Source organism: Phocoena sinus, chromosome 1, assembly GCF_008692025.1.
Source record: "Phocoena sinus isolate mPhoSin1 chromosome 1, mPhoSin1.pri, whole genome shotgun sequence".
Taxonomy (NCBI): Eukaryota; Metazoa; Chordata; class Mammalia; order Artiodactyla; family Phocoenidae; genus Phocoena; species Phocoena sinus.
Window position 1 is genome coordinate 65120424 of NC_045763.1, and position 20188 is coordinate 65140611.

The following is a 20188-nucleotide window of genomic DNA, read 5'->3' on the forward strand; positions in this document are numbered from 1 at the left end:
GCGGCTGGGTCCGTGAGCCATGGCCACTGAGCCTGCGCGTCCGGAGCCTGTGCTCCGCAACGGGAGATGCCACAACAGTGAGAGGCCCGCATACCGCAAAAAAAAAAAAAAAAAAAAAAATGCAGGCAACTCTCATCTTCTCTCTATTTGGAATTCCAAGTATTGATTTCTTATACTTTGGGTACTGTATGTAACGCATGACAAACTGATATATGAACTGAGACCACCAGTGTAAATTTTCATGTTAAATATTGGTAAAATTTTATTATCTTTATATATAAATAAACATAAGCAGAATTTCTAGTATTTTCTTCATGCACTTTAATGAATATTTCCTTACAAGACTCCTGTCATATTTGCATTCCACTTTGGGGCATACTTCTTTAGATGGTATCTAAATTGTACTCCTAAAATGAAACACAAGACTTTGGGGAAAAAATTGAGATTTATATAGTTTCAAAGATTTTAAATAAGAATGTTAATGGGGCTTCCCTGGTGGCACAGTGGTTGAGAGTCCGCCTGCCGATGCAGGGGACACAGGTTCGTGTCCCGGTCCGGGAAGATCCCACATGCCGCGGAGCAGCTAGGCCCGTGAGCCATGGCCTCTGAGCCTGTGCGTCTGGAGCCTGTGCTCCGCAATGGGAGAGGCCACAACAGTGAGAGGCCCGTGTACCTCACAAAAAAAAAAGGAATGTTAATGAACCAAAGCTTATTAGATCATCTAATTTAACCTCACATATATAGACAAACCACTTGATGAAATTTCTTTGTGAATAAAAAGTAGCATTTTGATTAGTCAGATTCTTTTTAGCATTTCACAGGATAAAAGCAGATATTGAATGATCAGTTATTCTATCCTGTAGATGTCTAGCAAGATCTCATTCCAGTCATTTAGAAGAATTATTTTATATATTTATTACAAAGGGGAAGGACAAGGAAGGAGGGAAAAATTTAATTCAAGCCTATTTCTGTCTGGGTCACTAGACCTAGGTTCTTATTGCTACACAACCATGCCTATCAGAAAACTCTGTTTTCTAGTCCTGGTGATTCATAGCCTGGAAACCACTGTATCTTTTGTCCATATATATATTTATTTTCCATAGCATATGTGTTTGATTGCAAAGTTGAGAGATTTTTTTTAAACTGTCCTAAATCCAGGACCCAAAGCACTTTTGCATACTTAACTTCCAGTTAAATTGCTACTTTTTAACACCGACTTGATCCATACTTTAAGGAACTAGGGAACATTTATACCCACAAATTAGAGCAATCTTTAAGATGGATTTTTTTTATACTCACATTTCTTCTTAGTAACCAAATACTTCATAATCTCTTTCTAAATGAACATGTTCTCAATGAAAAGGTAGTTATAACTAAAGATGTTAACATATCCTTCAGTTCTTATTTTGGACAGCACTATTTCTTGAAGAGGATTCCCTGACCCCATCCCCCCAGGGCTGGATTACATACCATGTACTCTTAGCACCTTATCGCACTGTGAATAATGCTATATTTCATTTTCTGGTTACTTCTCTTCACCTTCCTCTAGATTAGGGGTCACAATCTCTCATGCTTTCAGGAAAGAGGCAGTTAACATAAATAAATGAAGGTGTTAGATAATACAGCAAAGTTAAATAGGTACTAATAGACTCAATGTTTTTGAGGTACAAAAAGCAGTGGACACTATAGCAAGTTAGAGAATTTATGCCCTATGTGAAGGGAGCAGTCAATATTCAGGTCCAGTTAATCGTTGCCATATAGGAATGTAAGCCCAGTATTGTCCCAAATTTCAGAAAATCAGAAATTATATCAAGTTTCCTGATATTTGTTTGTTGGCTATTAATTCACAAATTTAAGTTTTAAATACATGTACACACATACAGTACAAACCATGTACATCATTTCCCATTGAGGCCTGTTTGTAACCTCTGATAGGAATTATGAGCACTCTAAGGCAGGGACTGGATCTAAATTGCTTATTATCTTATTTGAGCACTTAGAACAATTCCTGGTATATATTCATCAATATATGTGTTACATAAATAAATGAATAAAGTTATAATTCTGTGGTGACTGGGAAAAAGGAAAGTACTTCAAAGGAGGAAGAATTATGTTGACATTGAACAAAATAGTGTCCTATTTTGGTCATTAGAATTGGAAATTAGGAAATTGTCAGATATCTCTGTAAGGGGTATTTTAGTGAATTTGTGGGAGTAGAAAGTATGAAAATGGATTGAAAATAAATGGTGTTAGGAAAAAGGAGGCAATGAATATTGATTGCTCCTTCAAAAGACAATATTAGGCAGTGTCTTGATAAGTGGTGGGATCATGGAAAGATTGCTACGATAGTGTTTTTGAGTCTTTTTTTAAGGTCTTGACTCTTTGGATAAACATAAAAATTCACAGTCTGTTAAAATTTTTTTAATTAAAAAATAAAATATAAGTGAAAGCAAATTAAAGAAATTATAATATTCAATTTGCTTTTTCAAACAGCATGTATTTGCATTCTCCCAAACTTCCAGAGATTCTGATTAGCTCCTCCCTGTTAAATCATATCTATATTATTGAAAGAGAAGACGAACATACTCAAAGGCCAATTGGAAGCAGCCCACAGGAAGAAAGTGATTATGGGAAACTGGAAAAGGGTCAGCAGAGGTGATGAGAAAAAAAAAAAAAAATAGGGCAAAAGCAAATTTGGAGATATTACCCTAGTAAGAGTACATGTACTCAATCTAAGAGAGTGTTCCTTCTCTTTTTTCTTTCTTTTTTTCAAAATTTCAAGCAAAGTCAAGTATTTCCACCACACTGAAGTCTTTAATCATTGATATCTTTTGTGAAGATAAATTCAGAATTATTTCAACAAGAGGCATGTAGGTGTGAGCAGTTATTTTTACACTGATTAATGGATCCTTTCATTGGCAATGTCTATGACACATGAAGCAGCTTTAGTCCATTAAATTTTTATACCTGGAACTAAATATATTTCATACTGAAGCCCTGCATAATTCTTTGTCCTAGAAGAAACCTTAATGTTCTTTGAAGACTACAAAACTGCTTATATTACTTTTATCTTTACAAACACAAACAGGCTATAACAGTTGCTATGTTGGGTTAATTAGGTTTATGAAGAAAAAACTGCTTAGGTAGGCACATTATTAAAATACTTATTTATATGTCTCTATTTTCACACTCAGAAACGCTGTCTTCTTTCCAAAGCAAGTTTGGTTCTGCCTTGCAGCTTGATGGGACACTTCAGGGAGCATTAATATCAGAGTTGGATAGGATATTACAGAAAACAATTTAGTCCAATTCAGAAATACGTCCAATCCCAGAAATACTGGGAAACGTCCAGTATAGGTAAATCTATAGAAACAGAAAGTAGATTAGTCATTGCCTACAGCTGAGGAGGATTGAGATGCCATAGCTAAAGGTACACCGTTCCTTTCAGGGTTGATGAAAATGGGGGGGGCTTCCCTGGTGGCACAGTGGTTGAGAGTCTGCCTGCTGATGCAGGGGACATGGGTTCATGCCCCGGTCTGGGAAGATCCCACATGCTGCGGAGTGGCTGGGCCCGTGAGCCATGGCTGCTGAGCCTGCGCTGAATATACTAAAAACCAGTGAATTGTACATTTTAAAGGGGGTAATTGTGTCTGTGTGTTATATCTCAATAAAGCTGTTACCAAAAAAAAACAACAAGGAAAGAAATTAACGTATTACATGATTTTTTATTTTTTGTAATTTTTTTAACATCTTTATTGGAGTATAATTGCTTTACAATGGTGTGTTAGTTTCTGCTTTATAACAAAGTGAATCAGCTATACATATACATATATCCCCATATCTGAAGTGGGTCTCTTGGAAACAGCATATATAAGGGTCTTGTTTTTGTATCCATTCAGCCAGTCTATGTCTTTTGGTTGGAGCATTTAATTCATTTACATTTAAGGTAGTTATCGATAAGTATGTTCACATTGCCATTTTCTAAATTGTTTTGGGTTTGTTATTGTAGGTCTTTTCCTTCTCTTGTGTTTCCTGCATAGAGAAGTTCCTTTAGCATTTGTTGTAAAGCCGGTTTGGTGGTGCTGAATTCTCTTAACTTTTGCTTGTCTGTAAAGGTATTGATTTCTCCGTCAAATCTGAATGAGATTCTTGCTGGGTAGAGTAATCTTGGTTGTAGGTTTTTCCCTTTCATCACTTTAAATATGTCCCTTCTGGCTTGCAGAGTTTCTGCTGAAAGATCAGCTGTTAACCTTATGGGGATTCCCTTGTATGTTATTTGTTGTTTTTCCCTTGCTGCTTTTAATATTTTTTCTTTGTATTTACTTTTTCATAGCTTGATTAATATGTGTCTTGGCATGTTTCTCCTTGGGTTTATCCTGTATGGGACTCTCTGTGCTTCCTGGACTTGACTGACTATGTTTTTCCCATATTAGGGAAGTTTTCAACTATAATGTCTTCAAATATTTTCTCAGTCCCTTTCTTTATCTCTTCTTCTTCTGGGACCCCTATAATTCAAATGTTGGTGCATTTAATGTTGTCCCAGACGTCTCTGAGACTGTCCTCAATTCTTTTCATTCTTTTTTCTTTATTCTTCTCGGCAGTAGTTATTTCCACTATTTAATCTTCCAGGTCACTTATCTGTTCTTCTGCCTCAGTTATTCTGCTACTGATTCCTTCTAGAGAATTTTTAATTTCATTTATTGTGCTGTTAATCATTGTTTGTTTGCTCTTTAGTTCTTCTAAGTCCTTGTTAAACGTTTCTTGTATTTTCTTCATTCTGTTTCCAAGATTTTGGATCATCTTTACTGTCATTACTCTGAATTCTTTTTCAGGTAGATTGCCTATTTCCTCTTCATTTGTTTTGTCTAGTGGGTTTTTGACTTGCTCCTTCATCTGCTGTGTGTTTCTCTGTCTTCTCATTTTGCTAAACTTACTGTGTTTGGAGTCTCCTTTTCACACGCTGCAGGTTTGTAGTTCCCATTGTTTTTGGTGTCTGCCCCCAGTCACTAAGGTTGGTTCAGTGGGTTGTGTAGGCTTCCTGGTGGAGGGGGACTGTGCCTGTGTTCTGGTGCATGAGGCTGGATCTTGTCTTTCTGGTGGGCAGGACTGCGTCCGGTGGGTATGTTTTTGGGGTGTCTGTACCTTATTATGATTTTAAGCAGCCTCTCTGACTAATGTGTGTGGTGGTGTTCCTGTGTTGCTAGTTGTTTGGCGTAGGGGGTCTAGCACTGTAGCTTGCTGGTCATTGAGTGGAGCTGGGTCTTAGCGTTGAGATGGAGATCGCTGGGAGAACTTTCTCTGTCTGATATTATGTGGACCCGGGAGGTCTCTGTGGACAAATGTCCTGAACTTGGCTCTCCCACCTCAGAGGCACAGGTCTCACACCCAGCCGGAGCACCAAGACCCTGTCAGCCACACGGCTTAGAAGAAAAGGGATAATAAAAGAAAGAAAGAAAAAAATAAATAAAATAAAGTTATTAAAATAAAAAATTAAAATATTTTAAAAATAAAAGAAATTTGAAAAGTAATAAAAAGAAAGAAAGACAAAAGAGAGCAACCAAACCAAAAAACAAATCCACCAATGATAACAAGCGCTCAAAAACTGTACTTAAAAAAAAAAAAAAACAACCAAAAACACAGACAGACAGAACCTAGGGCAAATGGTAAAAGCAAAACTATACAGACAAAATCACACAAAGTCCATCGCTTCAGCGATCTCCATCTCAACGCTAAGACCCAGCTCCAAAATCTTGGAAATGGAATGGAGAAAATACAAGAATGGGGTCCGCGCTGATAGCCGATGCTCCGTCTGTCTCTGGAGCTTGGTTAGGTGGTGCTATGAACCCCCTCTCCTCATACACCCTGAAACTAAGAGGCAAGAAAAAATCTATTGCTTATTTGGCAGTTCCAGACTTTCTCCCGGACACACTCTGGCTAGCTGTGACGCACTAGCCCCCTGCAGGCTCTGTTCACGCAGCCAACCCCAGTCCTCTCCCTGTGATCCGACTGAAGCCCGAGCCTCAGCTCCCAGCCCCTAGCCACCCCAGCGGGTGAGCAGACAAGCCTCTCAGGACGGTGAATGCTGGTCAGCCCTGATCCTCTGTGCGGGGATCTCTCCGCTTTGCCCTCCGCACCCCTGTTGCTGTGCTCTCCTCTGCGGCTCGGAAGCTTTCCCCCTCACCACCCACAGTCTCCGCCTGCGAAGGGGTTTCCTAGTGTGTGGAAACCTTTCCTTCTTCACGGCTCCTCCCTCTGGTGCAGGTTCCATCCCTATTCTTTTGTTTCTGTTTTTCTTTTTTTCTTTTTCCCTACCCAGGTACGTGGGGAGTTTCTTGCCTTTTGGGAGGTCTGAGGTCTTCTGCCAGTGTTCAGTAGGTGTTCTGTAGGAGTTGTTCTACATGTAGATGTATTTCTGATGTATTTGTGGGGAGGAAGGGTGATCACGGTCTTACTCTACCATCTTGAAGGTCTCCCGCATTTGCATGATTAAACCATCTTAGAGTCAGAGTGGACTGAGACATAAGGTGAATATTCTCATTGAATTAGGTCAGTCTTGGGGACAATACATTTAATATAAATGTATAAATTTGTAAGGATATGGGGTTTACTAACATTTCCACATATTTTATTCCATTTTGTCCTCATTGCAGTTACATAAGATGGATTAGATCCAGCAGGTATTAGATCCCTTTTCTGTGAAGAGCACATGGTCAGGGCTTGCACATGAAAGGCAAACATTTTGGAGCAGAAGGGTGGTTGGGGGTGGAAGGTAACATATCTTTGAGAAAAGAATAGGATTCAGTCAGAAGACCTAAGTTCAAATTCCAGGTCAGTTTTGATTTACATGCACATTAAAAAGAAAACATTTATGATATGGTATGCCCTGTTTAGTTCTTGAATAGCAAACTGTGAAAGGGATTTAGGAGTACAAGAGATTTATGTGGAATGACACCTGTGAAAGGAAAAGGAAGGAAGGAAGAAATGTTGGTCAGCAGGAGCTGTCAGACCACAATGCAGACTTGCTAAAATCTCTGCCAGCCCAGTGGGAGCTCCAGAGCACACATTGCCGTTTAGAGGGGTGTCACATTGAGTGGAAATGGCTAGTCTTTTTACCACCACCTTTCTCAGTCACTGACTGGGGGCCACATGAAAAATCGTAATCTCAGCTCTAATGCTGCAGTGAATCCTGAATGAGCTAGCTGAGGGAGAAGCTGCCAGCTAACCACCCTCCTGGCACACTTCTTGAAGGAGATCTGAGTGGCACAGCTCTACATCTTCCAAACGTGGGGAGATTCTCATGATTTTATAGTAAATGAAAAAGGGAGATTACCTACCTCTATGTGTAGTATGAGCTCAATTGTGTACGTAGTAATTGATGATAAAAATTGTTTCAAACATTGTGATAAATGCATTACATGATTGATTTAATCCTCACAACTCTATATGAGATTTATACTATTATGAACTTCATTTTACAGAAAATAAAAAGAACCCACAGCTCAAGAGGTTAAGAAATGACTTCCAAATGTAGGAAGTGGCCATCAGTATGCAAATACAGGTTTGGCTTTGCTGTGCTAATCTGTGCTCTATGTAGTTTTATGAAGGTACATACCTAGGAAAAAGAATGAAAAGAAAATAAACACAACACATAAATGATAATAGTGATTAATGGTAGGACTACAGGTTATTAAATTTTTATTTATTCCTTTATTTGCTATATTTTCTTCTATGAGATATTTTGATCATCTGTTGAGGCAAAACCAACTACCCCAAACTTAGTCCTATAATACAACAATCATTTTATTATTTTCATGGATTCTCATTTCAGAAATTCAGACAAGACATAGTGGGGATGGCTTGATTCTGCTCTACTGTATTTAGGGCCTTAGCTGAGAAGACATGAATGACTGGGAGTTACTCTGTCAGCTGGGGAATTAGAATCCTCTGGAGGCTTCACATGTCTGGTGCCTGGGCTGGGGTGACTATAAGGCTGGTCTTAGATGGGTCATTTGATTGGAGAATCTTTATGTGCTCTGTACCTTCTCCATATGCCTAAGCTTTCTTACAGCATGGTTTCCTCAAGTTAGTCAAACTTCTTACATGGTAGCTCAGAGCTTCAAGAGCAAGTTTTCCAGAAAACAAGGAGGAAGCTATGTGACTTTCTATGGCCTAGCCTTGGAAGAAACATAGCTCACTTCTGCCATAGTCTTTTTTTTTTTTAATAGATTTATTATATTTATTTATTTATTGGCTGTGTTGGGTCTTTGCTGCTGCACGCAGGCTTTCTCTCGTTGCAGTGAGTGGGGGCTACTCTTCATTGCAGTGCGTAGGCTTCTCATTGCGGTAGCTTCTCTTATTGCGGAGCACGGGCTGGGCTATAGGTGCACAGGCTCAGTAGTTGTGACTCACGGGCTCTAGAGCGCAGGCTCAGTAGTTGTGGTTCATGGGCTTAGTTGCTCCGCGGCATGTGGGATCTTCCCAGACCAGGGCTTAAACCCGTGTCCCCTGCATTGGCAGGTGGATTCTTAACCACTGTACCACCAGGGAAGCCCTGCCATACTCTTTTGGTCACAATCCACCCAGGTGCAAGGAGATGGGTCATAGATTTCACATCTAAATCATAAGATTGTAAATGAATGCTTGCCATATTTTAAAACTTCCAGAGGGCATATTTCCATAAACAGAAGAAAGTAAAATTTAGACATTAAATAGTCCCAGTTTAATTTTTATTCTGGAATAGAATTGGCAAAAACATTTGTGTGTGTGTGTGTGTGTGTGTGTGTGTATGTATGTGTGTGTGTGTGTTTAATTTATGTAATTTGGTAGTAGAGAATCTGAGCTCTCTGACACTAATAGCTACTTTTCCTGGATTTATCTATAGTAACAACTCCAGAGTTAACAAGAAGCAAGAGAGTAGATTCTGTACTAGAGTTTTATGCATAGGACAAAGTTGGAGTCGGTATCAGTACAAAAAATTTTCATCCATTTACATAAATCTTCAGAGGTCTATTGTACCCCCAATTCTATTTTTCAAGGAGATAGTTGGACTGATTTTTTTGTCCAAGCTTCACCTTTCCACATAAGGATTTTCCTTTGTTTAAAAATAATAAGTATTGTACATGTGAATGCATTACAGAGGCTTATTTACCCCCACAGTTTAGAATGCTTCTGTGTGGCCCACTGAATAATAATAATGTAAATTTGGCTAGAGAGGGAAAAACCTAAGGGAAAACCTGTCAGTTCCCCAGAATAATATTCCTAATGCAAGTCTTAAGAGTCTTTCTTTTAAAAAACTTGCCCTCAGATACTTTAGTATATTGCAGAGTACAAGTAATAAGTGAGATTAGCTTTATAATATTTAAAATTTGCCTGATGTTTTTATTTTCTATCAATTTCCTTTCCAGGAGATGTGCACCAGATTGCTGAATTTTAAAATTATTCCATCAGGAAACAATATTTCTGTAGAGTAGGGGAGAAATATTTGGGACTTGTCAGTTAAATACAACAAAATACAATAAAATGGTATCCTCTCAACTGTTTCCTTGAGCTTGGCACCAAAGAAAGACCAGTGAAAGCACTATGGAAAGTCAAAAGTGAAGTATGGACTTTGGAATCATACAGACCTGAGTTTGTATCTAGCACCAACACTTACAAACTACTTAAGGCTCTGCAAGTACTTTAAATTCTTGAAACTGACTGTCATCAACTATAAAATAGGGTTTATAATATTTTTCTCATAGGTGAATTGTGAAGTTGGAAACAGATGATTTTACTTGGTACTTAACCCATAGTAAATAATTTATAACTAGCAGTGATTGTTTTGTTACATTTTAGCATAGCTTGGTAAAATTAGAGTTCTATTTTTATAGTACTTAATAAATATTAAGATATATTTAGATCAATCAGAGGTCAGCTTGAGAAATCCAACAAAGATACAAAAGGGTAATTTATTACTTTTAACTTTTGACCACACTATTTGCCTATTCTGAAGGAATCACAACACGCTTTCTCTTAAAATCCACAGATTCCAGCTAAATAAAATACAAAGACAGTTGAGGAAAAGATGAATGTGTGTTTACAAGAATCTGCCTGATAGATAAATATTTCATATGCTCCATGATTTTCATATAATTTATTTTAATTTAGCCTAATATGGTACTTGTCATAAGGTAGATGTTCATTAATAAATATTTGTTGAATTAAAGAATATCCATCTTTTTAATGATTTGTATGAGTTCTTCATATATTAAATATACAAACCACTTGTCAGTTTTATATGTTGTGTGTATTTCTCCAATTTGTCATTTATCTTATAATATTGTGTTTTTCTAATACTTTTATTTGCTCATACTTCCCTCTATTAAAAAATGATTTTATGCTTAAAAATACCATCTTCACCTCCCTGCATTTAAATGCCTGTCCATCGGCAAGGAAAAATGTTTTAAGGTGATGGCTTTCCCGTTTATCTAGACTATTCATGTCTTTAGCCCTCCCCATTCAAAATTAAAGGTTATTGGTGAGGTGGGAGTGAATTTCTGTGAATTGTTTTTTTTTTTGGAGGAGGCAGAACTAGTAGACGTTTCTTAATTTCCAGTACTGGTTCAGAGCTTTTTTATGTTTTATTCTTTTGATTATTTCCATGAGTAACTAGTGAAGCAGAAGTGAAGTGTGGGGAGGAAGTAAAATGAAAGGAGAAAGAGGAGCTAGATGATGGAGTCAAATCGATATCTTTTTTGGAACCTATACTGAGTCTGAGACTTCCATGTCTAATGGTAATGAATTTATTTAGTACTGTTTTGCCAGGTACCATTTAAGTGCTTCAGTGTATATGCATTATCACATCAATTGTGGATATACAGTTTATATGTGCATCAAATCAGGTGGATACAGTTATTGTCCCCTTTTTTTATAACCAAGGAAATTAGTGTAAATGTATAATGTAACTTGCCTTAGATTACATAGTCATTAGCAGAGCTGGTATTCTAACTAGGGAGGCTAATTCTAGTACCCACAATCTTAACCCTGCATCGTAAGTATACGAAATTTAACATGTGAAAAACAAAACATTTTATTTCCGCCTCAGAAACTACCTTTTCCTGTTCTTCCCTATCTCTGTGTCATGTCATTCTACTGCTATTTATTGCTCTTGGAAAAAATTTGAATACCCAATACAGTGGCCTGCAAAGTCCTACAAGATCAGATGTCTTTGACCTTATCTTGTGCAATACTTTTTCCTTCTTTTATTTCTTAACCTTATACTCAACGCTGGCCTGAAACACACTAAGCTTACTTCCATCTTAGGACTGTTGCACTAGCTATTCCCTGTCATTTAATGGCCATCCTCGAAATTGTGACTTAGATTTCCCCTTTTTGGAATTTACCATTTATCTCAAAGTTTACCTCCTCAGTGAAGCTTTCCCTGACTACTCAATTTAAAGTAGTCATTTTATCATTTGCCTCTTTCCTCTTATAGCCATTGGTACTTTATGACACTGTATATAATATTTTTTTATTTGTTTATCAGTAAAAATATAAGCTCCATGAAAGCAGGGATTTAACTATCTCTCTCACCTCAGTGTTCCCACTGCTCAAACATTGTTTCAACACATATGTTGTGAGCATATTTATATATTCAAGAAGTATTTGTTGAGTGTATGAAAGGTTTATTGAAAAGGAGAATGATGTGGTCAAAACTGTGTGTAAGAAAATTTATCTGCTAATAGTGTAGATGATGGACTGCAATGAAAAAAGGCTTAGTCAAGGAGACCAGTCAGGAGGCTATGGAGGGTGATGTTGGAAATAAGGAGAAGAAATGTGAGGGGTACTAGTGAGTCAAAACCAGCAGAATTCTGAAACTGATTGAGTTGAAGTGACTCAAGGTCAGTTGGAATAAGAAAGTACCATTAATGTGAATAAGGAATGCTAGATGATAGGTCACACTTGGGAAATTATGAATGGTATTCACAACAGCGCTTTTGAATTTTTAATTTGAGATGCCATTGGTAGGCAGGATATATGGAATTTAGACTTAACAGAGAAGTCAGGACCAAAAATGAAGTTATCAGATTGTATAAGAATTACCAAAGGTGGCAATTAGAATGAGAAAATAGCTTAGGACTAAGTTCCTAAATCAGTCAATTTTTGGAGACAGAAAGGATATAGATAAAATTAGCTTACCTCAGTGGGAAAAATGCTGGGTTTTTTTTGTTTGGTTGGTTGTTTTTTTTAGAATGGAGAAAACGTTAAGTCTGTAAACTGAGCAGAGGGAGGCAATGGAAGAGTAAAGGAAGATGAAATCTTTAACTTTCTTGCTAGAGCAAGTGTAGAGTGGAAGATTTGGAAACTATAACATTAATTTTTTTATATGAAGTTCTTTGCTAAAGTTTTTCAATTTTTATAACTTCTCAACCTTCACTTATGTGTGACAGCATTAAGAAATCAAACTTCATTTTTTAATGGAAGGATTTTCTTTTTTTTTTGCGGTACGCGGGCCTCTCACTGCTGTGGCCTCTCACGTTGCGTAGCACAGGCTCCGGACGCGCAGGCTTAGCGGCCATGACTCACGGGCCCAGCTGCTCCGCGGCATGAGGGATCTTCCCAGACTGGGGCACGAACCCGTGTCCCCTGCATCGGCAGGCAGACTCTCAACCACTGCGCCACCAGGGAAGCCCTGGAAGGATTTTCTTAACTGACAGTATTTGAAATTTTATGTATATGCATAAACGCAATGCCTATCCCATGAAGACTTGACTTTCTTGCCACTGGGTGTGTTTGAGATATTGATGGGCCAAGTATTATAGAAGTTGTGGTTTGAATTCTCACTTTGAGGGAGAGAGTTAAACATGAAGAGCTTTCTTTGCATTCCCTTCCAGATCTGGAGTTTTGTGAATATGTGACCCTCCACATTACTCTTTTGAGTGTTCTGACTTATAAAATGAGGTTTATAGTAGTAATTTTTCATAGGATTACTTAGAGAAATATTTAATTCATTTTTTATCAACAACTATTTTTGAAGTCTCCATGTGCCAGGTTTAAATAAGTTAATGGGTATGAAAGGTTAATTACATAATAAAAATTCAATGAATGTTAATTTCTATTAATATTATTAAAAAGCACCATGTCTCTCCAAAGACAGAAATACAGTGCAAATAATAGTGTGAAGAAAGGAAGGATTATTTTGGTCATTGCATAAAGTATTCTAATTTAAATGCTCAAGCAATGTTTCAAACATTTTCACTGAGCGAAAACATTTTAATAAGTCAAGTTAAGAAAGACACTACTGATTAATTACATATAGAGCCCATGACACTATGTCGTTAATTATGTATAGGACCCATGACACATACGTGTTAGAGAAAAATCAAGTACTGAACTACCATGAAGTGGCCCACTGCAGCCAGTTCAATAGTGCAGTTTCTGGAGAAAGCACATTTATTGGAGTGACCTACATGTACGTTTGAGTTGAGTTTGCAAGAGCCTCACCATAGGTAAATGTCCTGTCTTTCATGGTCAAGTGGTAGAAGATTGATTATAATTGAACAGCCTGTCATCTGTTCCTACATTTCAACCATCTGAGAGCTGCTCTTTGCTTTCTCATGTGCTCTTGTGCCAGAAATCACACTTAAGTTTTCTTTGAGCGCCTAAATTGGCTGACAGTCAGGGAATCAATATATCCTGTTGCACAGTGTTCAAAGCTGCTATTGAGAGAAAAGTAACACTAAAGATGTGTTTCCTTGCAGGATAGTGCAGAATTGATCACTTCTCTGCTTCACAGTGGAGCTGACATACAGCAGGTTGGGTATGGCGGCCTCACTGCCCTGCATATTGCTACAATTGCTGGTCACCTGGAGGTAAGTCATATCTTGGCCACCTGTGAAAACAAACCTACCTCTTTGGATTCTTGTTTTCAAATGGTGGCTTTTGAGATTCTAGGAGTTGGTTTAATTTTAACTAATGAACACACACACATTTCTTTTGGGGTTCAAATTAAGCTATATAAATATTCTTTTGATAGTAAATTCAGGCTATTTTGTAACAGTGTAATCAAACATCAATTAATATAAAGATGGCTGGATATACAGAGGCTATATAGCAGTGATTAAAAGCATAGGTATTGGAGTCAGGCAACTGTTTCCACCACTTGCTATATTTACCTCAAGCAAGTTACTGTACCTTCAGACACCTCTGTTTTCCTCATTTATAAAATAGAAATAGTGATAAGCCTATTGTAATGATTAAATTAGATAATCGGTATAAAGCACTTTGCAGATTGCTTCATTCATGGTAAGGACTCAATGAAAAATTATTCATTAATTCATTCATGTGTGCATTATTTGATTTATTAAGCATCTGTTGTGTGCCAGATACTGTTCTAGTTACTGAGGTGACAGTAGCAAGTAAAACAGGCAATTTTTTGAAATTTAGTTGTAGTGTTGTCTATCCCTCTAGGTGTACACAAAGCACCGAGCTGATCTCCCTGTGCTAGGCGGCTACTTCCCACTAGCTATCTATAAGGAAACAATAAGGAAAAAACAAACAATAAGGAAAAAATATTATATAATGTTAGTAGTGATTACAAGAAAAATAATAAAATGAGGTAAAATGAAAGCAGAGTGAAGAAGTGGGCACCATTTTAAATAAGCTATATAGTGAAGCTATCATTAATATATATAGTAGTATCTGCAAAGGCCCTGGGGCAGAAAATAGCTAAGTGTATTGGAGGGGAATGAGTGAGCCAAAGTCACTAGTGTATATGGGCTGGAGGCAGAGTGATGGAGACAAAGTCAGGTGATGGTTACAAACAAGATTGCAGTGTTTTAAAGGCCAGAGGAGGGACTCTGGCTCTTATCTTAAACTTAATTGTTGAAATATTAATTTCATATATGCAGAGCACTTTAATTTACATTATTTGTTTAATTTACTGAACAGATCCTCATGAAATTGTTTTTATTGTCACTGCCATTTAGTAGATATAAAACAAAGGCTCTGTACAGTAATTGTTTTTACAGATTACAAAGTCATTGAGAAAAAAAGCCATGTTTGGAATCTTGGTCATTTTACTCAAACTTCCATGATTTTCACACTCTATTAATTGTGGTAATCACATGTAAGCTCAACAGTGTAATAAATGAGCAGTCTTACGTCTTCATTATTAAGTAGTTAGCTATTTCTCCCTTTTAGTCATGTTACAAGTGTACTTTCCTTACTTACACACACATGCACAATTGTGAACAAATAGAGCTGCATATAAAATCATAAATAAAACCTGTAAAATAGGTGTGAGTCATCCCTCTTAACAGTGTCAAGTTGAAGGGCTTTTCATTCAATAAATATTAATATATCTCAGTGGGAGCGAAATAGTTTCCTTCATGCTGACATTTCCACTCCTTACTATATTTCCCCGAAAATAAATTATCTTATTTCCCAGAAAATAAATCTTTCTTATGATATTTATTATAAATATAAATGAATTTATATTACTTATTAAGAGAGGGGAAATCCCATTAGAATCACTTAAATGTAAATGGTTTCCAAAAAAGAAACCGAGGTTAGTGATAAAGGGAAGGTAATTATATGAAGTCTGGGTAGAAGAATTAATGAGGTAGACATTAAGTCCCAGTGACTAACACATTCAACCTCTTAATGCCAGGAAAATGACAGAAGTTTGGTTTTTTTTTTTAACATCTTTATTGGAGTATAATTGCTTTACAATGGTGTGTTAGTTTCTGCTGTATAACAAAGTGAATCAGCTATATGTATACATATATCCCCATATATCCTCCCTCTTGTGTCTCCCTCCCACCCTCCCTATCCCATCCCTCTAGGTGTACACAAAGCACCGAGCTGATCTCCCTGTGCTAGGTGGCTGCTTCCCACTAGCTATCTATTTTACATTTGGTAGTGTATATATGTCCATGCCACTCTCTCACTTCATCCCAGCTTACCCTTCCCCCTCCCCGTGTCCTCAACTCTGTTCTCTGTGTCTGTGTCTTTATTCCTGTCCTTCCCCTAGGTTCTTCAGAACCTTTTTTTTTTTTTTAGATTCCATATATATGTGTTAGCATATGGTATTTGTTCTTCTCTTTGTGACTAACTTCTCTTTGTATGACAGTCTCTAGGTCCATCCACCTCACTACAAATAACTCAATTTTGTTTCTTTATGGCTGAGTAATATTCTATTGTATATATGTGCCACATCTTCTTTTCAGAATATGTTTTGCAAAACAAAATCCTTTTTTGTCTATTACTGAGCTAATCACATTTTTGAGTGATAGAATTATAACAGGGTCAAAAACAAGGTGGTTAAAAGCTTGGTCTCTTCATCTTCTATTCAAATAACTGTTTTCTTGCTTTATCATAGTATGGAAGGAGATATTATATTGATTCTACCACCCTTAGGGCAAATTTTACCAAAATAATTCCAAATAGATCTCTACTCTTGTCTCATGGTTCTCCATGGGTTCTCCAACTTCCTTCATTAGCTCTGGTATAACATTTAATGACTTTTATAGTCAATCATGGATACTGCATAAAGCAGGTATATATACATTAGTCTTTATTCTCTTCTTATCTAATGAGCTAATTAAGTTACAGATCATATAGGAAAATGGTATCCAAAAAACCTGAAAGCATCATATTCAAAATACAGAATTTTTTTAATTTGAATTATTTCCTTCACAGCTGTTAATTGCAATACCCACTTTTAATGCATTTCCCCACACACACACTCATTCATCCATTTAGCAAATATATTTGAGCCTCTACTTTTTCCATAACATTGTGCTAGAATATGGGAATGATACAAGAAAATAAGACATAGTTTTTCCCCCTAAAGACTTTATAGTATAGCTGGACACACAAAATAAATACACAAGAAAGTTTATATAAGAAATTCAAAAGTAAAATATCAACATAGTCATAACTATAGAAGAGAAAGAGTCAAAGATCAGAGTGGGTTTGATATTAGGAATAATTAGAAATAGGATCATTACATAGCAAGGAATGGCAAAGAACACAAATTTAGAAGTGTTAGGATTTTACTGGGAATAGAGATCAAGGCGGACTAGAAGATTTAGGGAAGGATTTATGAGAGGTGGTTTGAAATTGGGCTGAACTTTGAAAAGTGGTAAGAACTGGACATAGAAAAGAAGAGGAATCATGTCTAAAACTGAGGACAAATGAGTCGAATACATTTAGGGGACAGTGAATAGAATGATAGCATGAAACAGATTGTGAAGGGTCCTTGTAGGATGTTAGGAATGGACCAGACTAAAGAAACTGAAGGGCTTACCTGATGGCGCAGTGGTTGAGAGTCCGCCTGCCAATGCAGGGGACACGCGTTCGTGCCCCGGTCCAGGAAGATCCCACATGCCACAGAGCGGCTGGCCCGTGAGCCATGGCCGCTGAACCTGTGCGTCCAGAGCCTGTGCTCCACAATGGGAGAGGCCACAACAGTGAGAGGCCCACATACCGCAAAAAAAAAAAAAAAAAAAAGAAACTGAAAATGGAAATCCAAGGAGTTTAACTCAATTCAATAAGCAACTATTATAGTTTATGATGTACAATACACAAGACTATATGGTGTGGTAGATAAACAGATGAATAAAACACAGAAGTTCCCACTCTTAAAGACACTTACAGCCAATAGGATTTTTTTCCACTAGGAAATGAGGAGCCATTGAGACTTTTTGAGCAAGAGAATGATTGGAGACATGATAAATAATGTGTTGAAGAGGATTTCTCTGACTTCAGTATTTAGTGTGGATTCCAGAGTGATGATATGGTGATTAAATAGACAAAGATAAAGGATTGGGTAAAGGATTCAATTCTGAGGAAAAACCAGTTACCTCCAGACACGTTGATTTGCTGATCACGTACAAATTTTCAAGTGGAAATGTTTGTTAATCATTTAAAAATATACAACTAGTATTCAGTGGAGAAGTTGGGACTTAATGAAAGTTTTTGGAAATTATATGTGATATTTGCAGCCATAACAGTAGCTGAAATTTGGCCAAGGGCTAAGCCTAAGAGAACATCCACAGAGACTTTAGGAATTACTGAATAGCCTTTGAGGAGACAAAGAAGGATTGGTCAGAGTGGTATGAGGGAAACAAGGATAATATAGTCTCACAATAATTAAGGGTATAGAGAGTTTCAATAGATAAAGATCTTGGGTATCATATGGTGTAGAAATGTTGAGTGCAATAGGGTAAAATATACATAATAGTATTTATTTGCTATACCAAAAATTTAGATGCTTATTCCACTCCTAGTTTTTACTCTTGGTTAGCAGGAATGGTGGCAATGGATCAGTGGGAGTTTCCTTTCATTAGTAGTCACTTTCCTTTATTGCCCACATTTTTCTGTGAAACAATAACTGATGCTAAGTCTGACAGGCCTCTTTGTCTACGCATATCAAATTCAGACCCTCCATTAGTGTCTCAAGTGTGTTTGTCCTCCCATAATTGTAAATTCTATTAAACAATTTTACAATAAAATTTACATTGACTAGGCAGCTGTCTTCTTCAATAATAGAGGAGAACACGTGCTGCAAACTCCTAGACATGCTGACTGCAATTTGAGACTCAGATTTAGATTTACTGTGCTCTGAAAAGCAAGCAAATATTGGTTGTCCTGAGTCTCACTACTTCTCCCTGACTAATTTATCCATCTATCAATACATATGCCTGTGCTGCTTTATACAAGGCCGGAGATTCTGTCGACAATCAATGAACATGCATTAAACCCTCTTCTCCCCTTTGAGTCCGGAGGGTACATGAGTCATATACTCTCTCAAGCATGGAAAATGAGAACAATTAACTAACATGTGATAGTGTTTTATCATTCACATACATTTGTCATTTGGTTCACCTGTGAGATAGTTACCTTTAGACTCAGTTTACCAGTGAGGAAACTGAGGATTGAAGAAGTTAAATGACTTCCACAGGACCATGCAGATAATAAATAAATGAGATGGATAGGACTCAAACCTGGTTATATGACTTCACATCTGTAGTTTTGTAAATAAAAAAAACAATTACTCCCTTATGACTCTTGTATGTATTGCTGAAACAGGGCTTGCAGCCATAAGACACTAAACAAGTATTGAGAAAATGAAACAGAAACTGAATATGTTACTATCTAAGGCCCAGATATTGCTACATGTACGATTAAAGCAGTATTAATTGATTCAAGTATAACTGTATATGGCCCTTAGTAAATGGGCATAAGAACCCATGGAGATATAATGCATGTATGTGAGCATTCAATACACACACATACCCTCACATGCACACACATACATACACCCCAAGTGTATACACCCCACTTCATACTTAGTCTCGAGTATCTCTTTTAAAAGCTGTTACACTTTGGTGTTTCATGCAGTCGTTTCTGCAGTTATCAGGAGACAAATCAATTATGTGTAGCTTTAGGCAACTGAATAACAAAGAGAAAAGCATGTCTGGGATGATGCAATATATAATGTATAGGGACTATGGAGTGTTTTCTTTTTCACAGAAAGGCATAGTTTCATATATACTTTGTGCAGGTGATAATATTATTTTCATAGTTGAATTTATTCTATCCTACTTCATCCCATTTTTGGATTGTAAGCACTTACTCAAGCACTGCTTCACAAATGCTTCCCAGTTCTTTTGGAATTTATCTGATTTCAAGGAAATGTTGTTGATGTTGTTCCAGTTCATTCTTAACTAAATCATCTGAATGTTTCAGGAGAGAGTTTTGTATACCAAGAAGCTTCTGACCCTGTTATTTCTTTTAAAATGGCTTGAGCTTTCTTTCCAAAGGCACAAACAAGTGAATTCTTGGAATTATAAAATGTGGTTTCTCTCTCTCTCTCTCTCTCTCTCTCTCTCTCTCTTCCTCTCTCTCTCTCTCCCTTTTAAAGAGATAATGTACTCATGAGTTTTATAGCTTAAAAGTATCAGATATGCCTCCAGTTTTTGACTAGGCAATAATCCCTTATGAACTTCACCTGGAATCAGAAAACTGACTTCATCCTCATTCGAGATTTTAATCCTCATTTCCCAGATGAAAAAACTGAGGCAGAGAGGAGTTATGTAACTTGTCCAAGGTGACAGAGCTAATAATTGGAAGAGTGGGTGTTTACATGCTGTGTGGTGTCAGAGCCAGCTCTCACAATGCTACACTGCCCTTCTTTTAATCC

At 37.1% G+C, this 20188-nt stretch overlaps 1 protein-coding gene across 1 annotated transcript in view; it reads left to right on the forward strand.

The window, feature by feature from the left end:
• The window catches only part of TNNI3K (TNNI3 interacting kinase), a 290825-nt gene that overhangs the window by 18378 nt on the left and 252259 nt on the right, over positions 1-20188 (forward strand). Inside the window, exon 5 of the mRNA XM_032602669.1 lies at positions 13740-13850. Within this exon, the coding sequence (XP_032458560.1) occupies positions 13740-13850 (111 nt within the window). The remainder of the gene's footprint in view (positions 1-13739; positions 13851-20188) is intronic.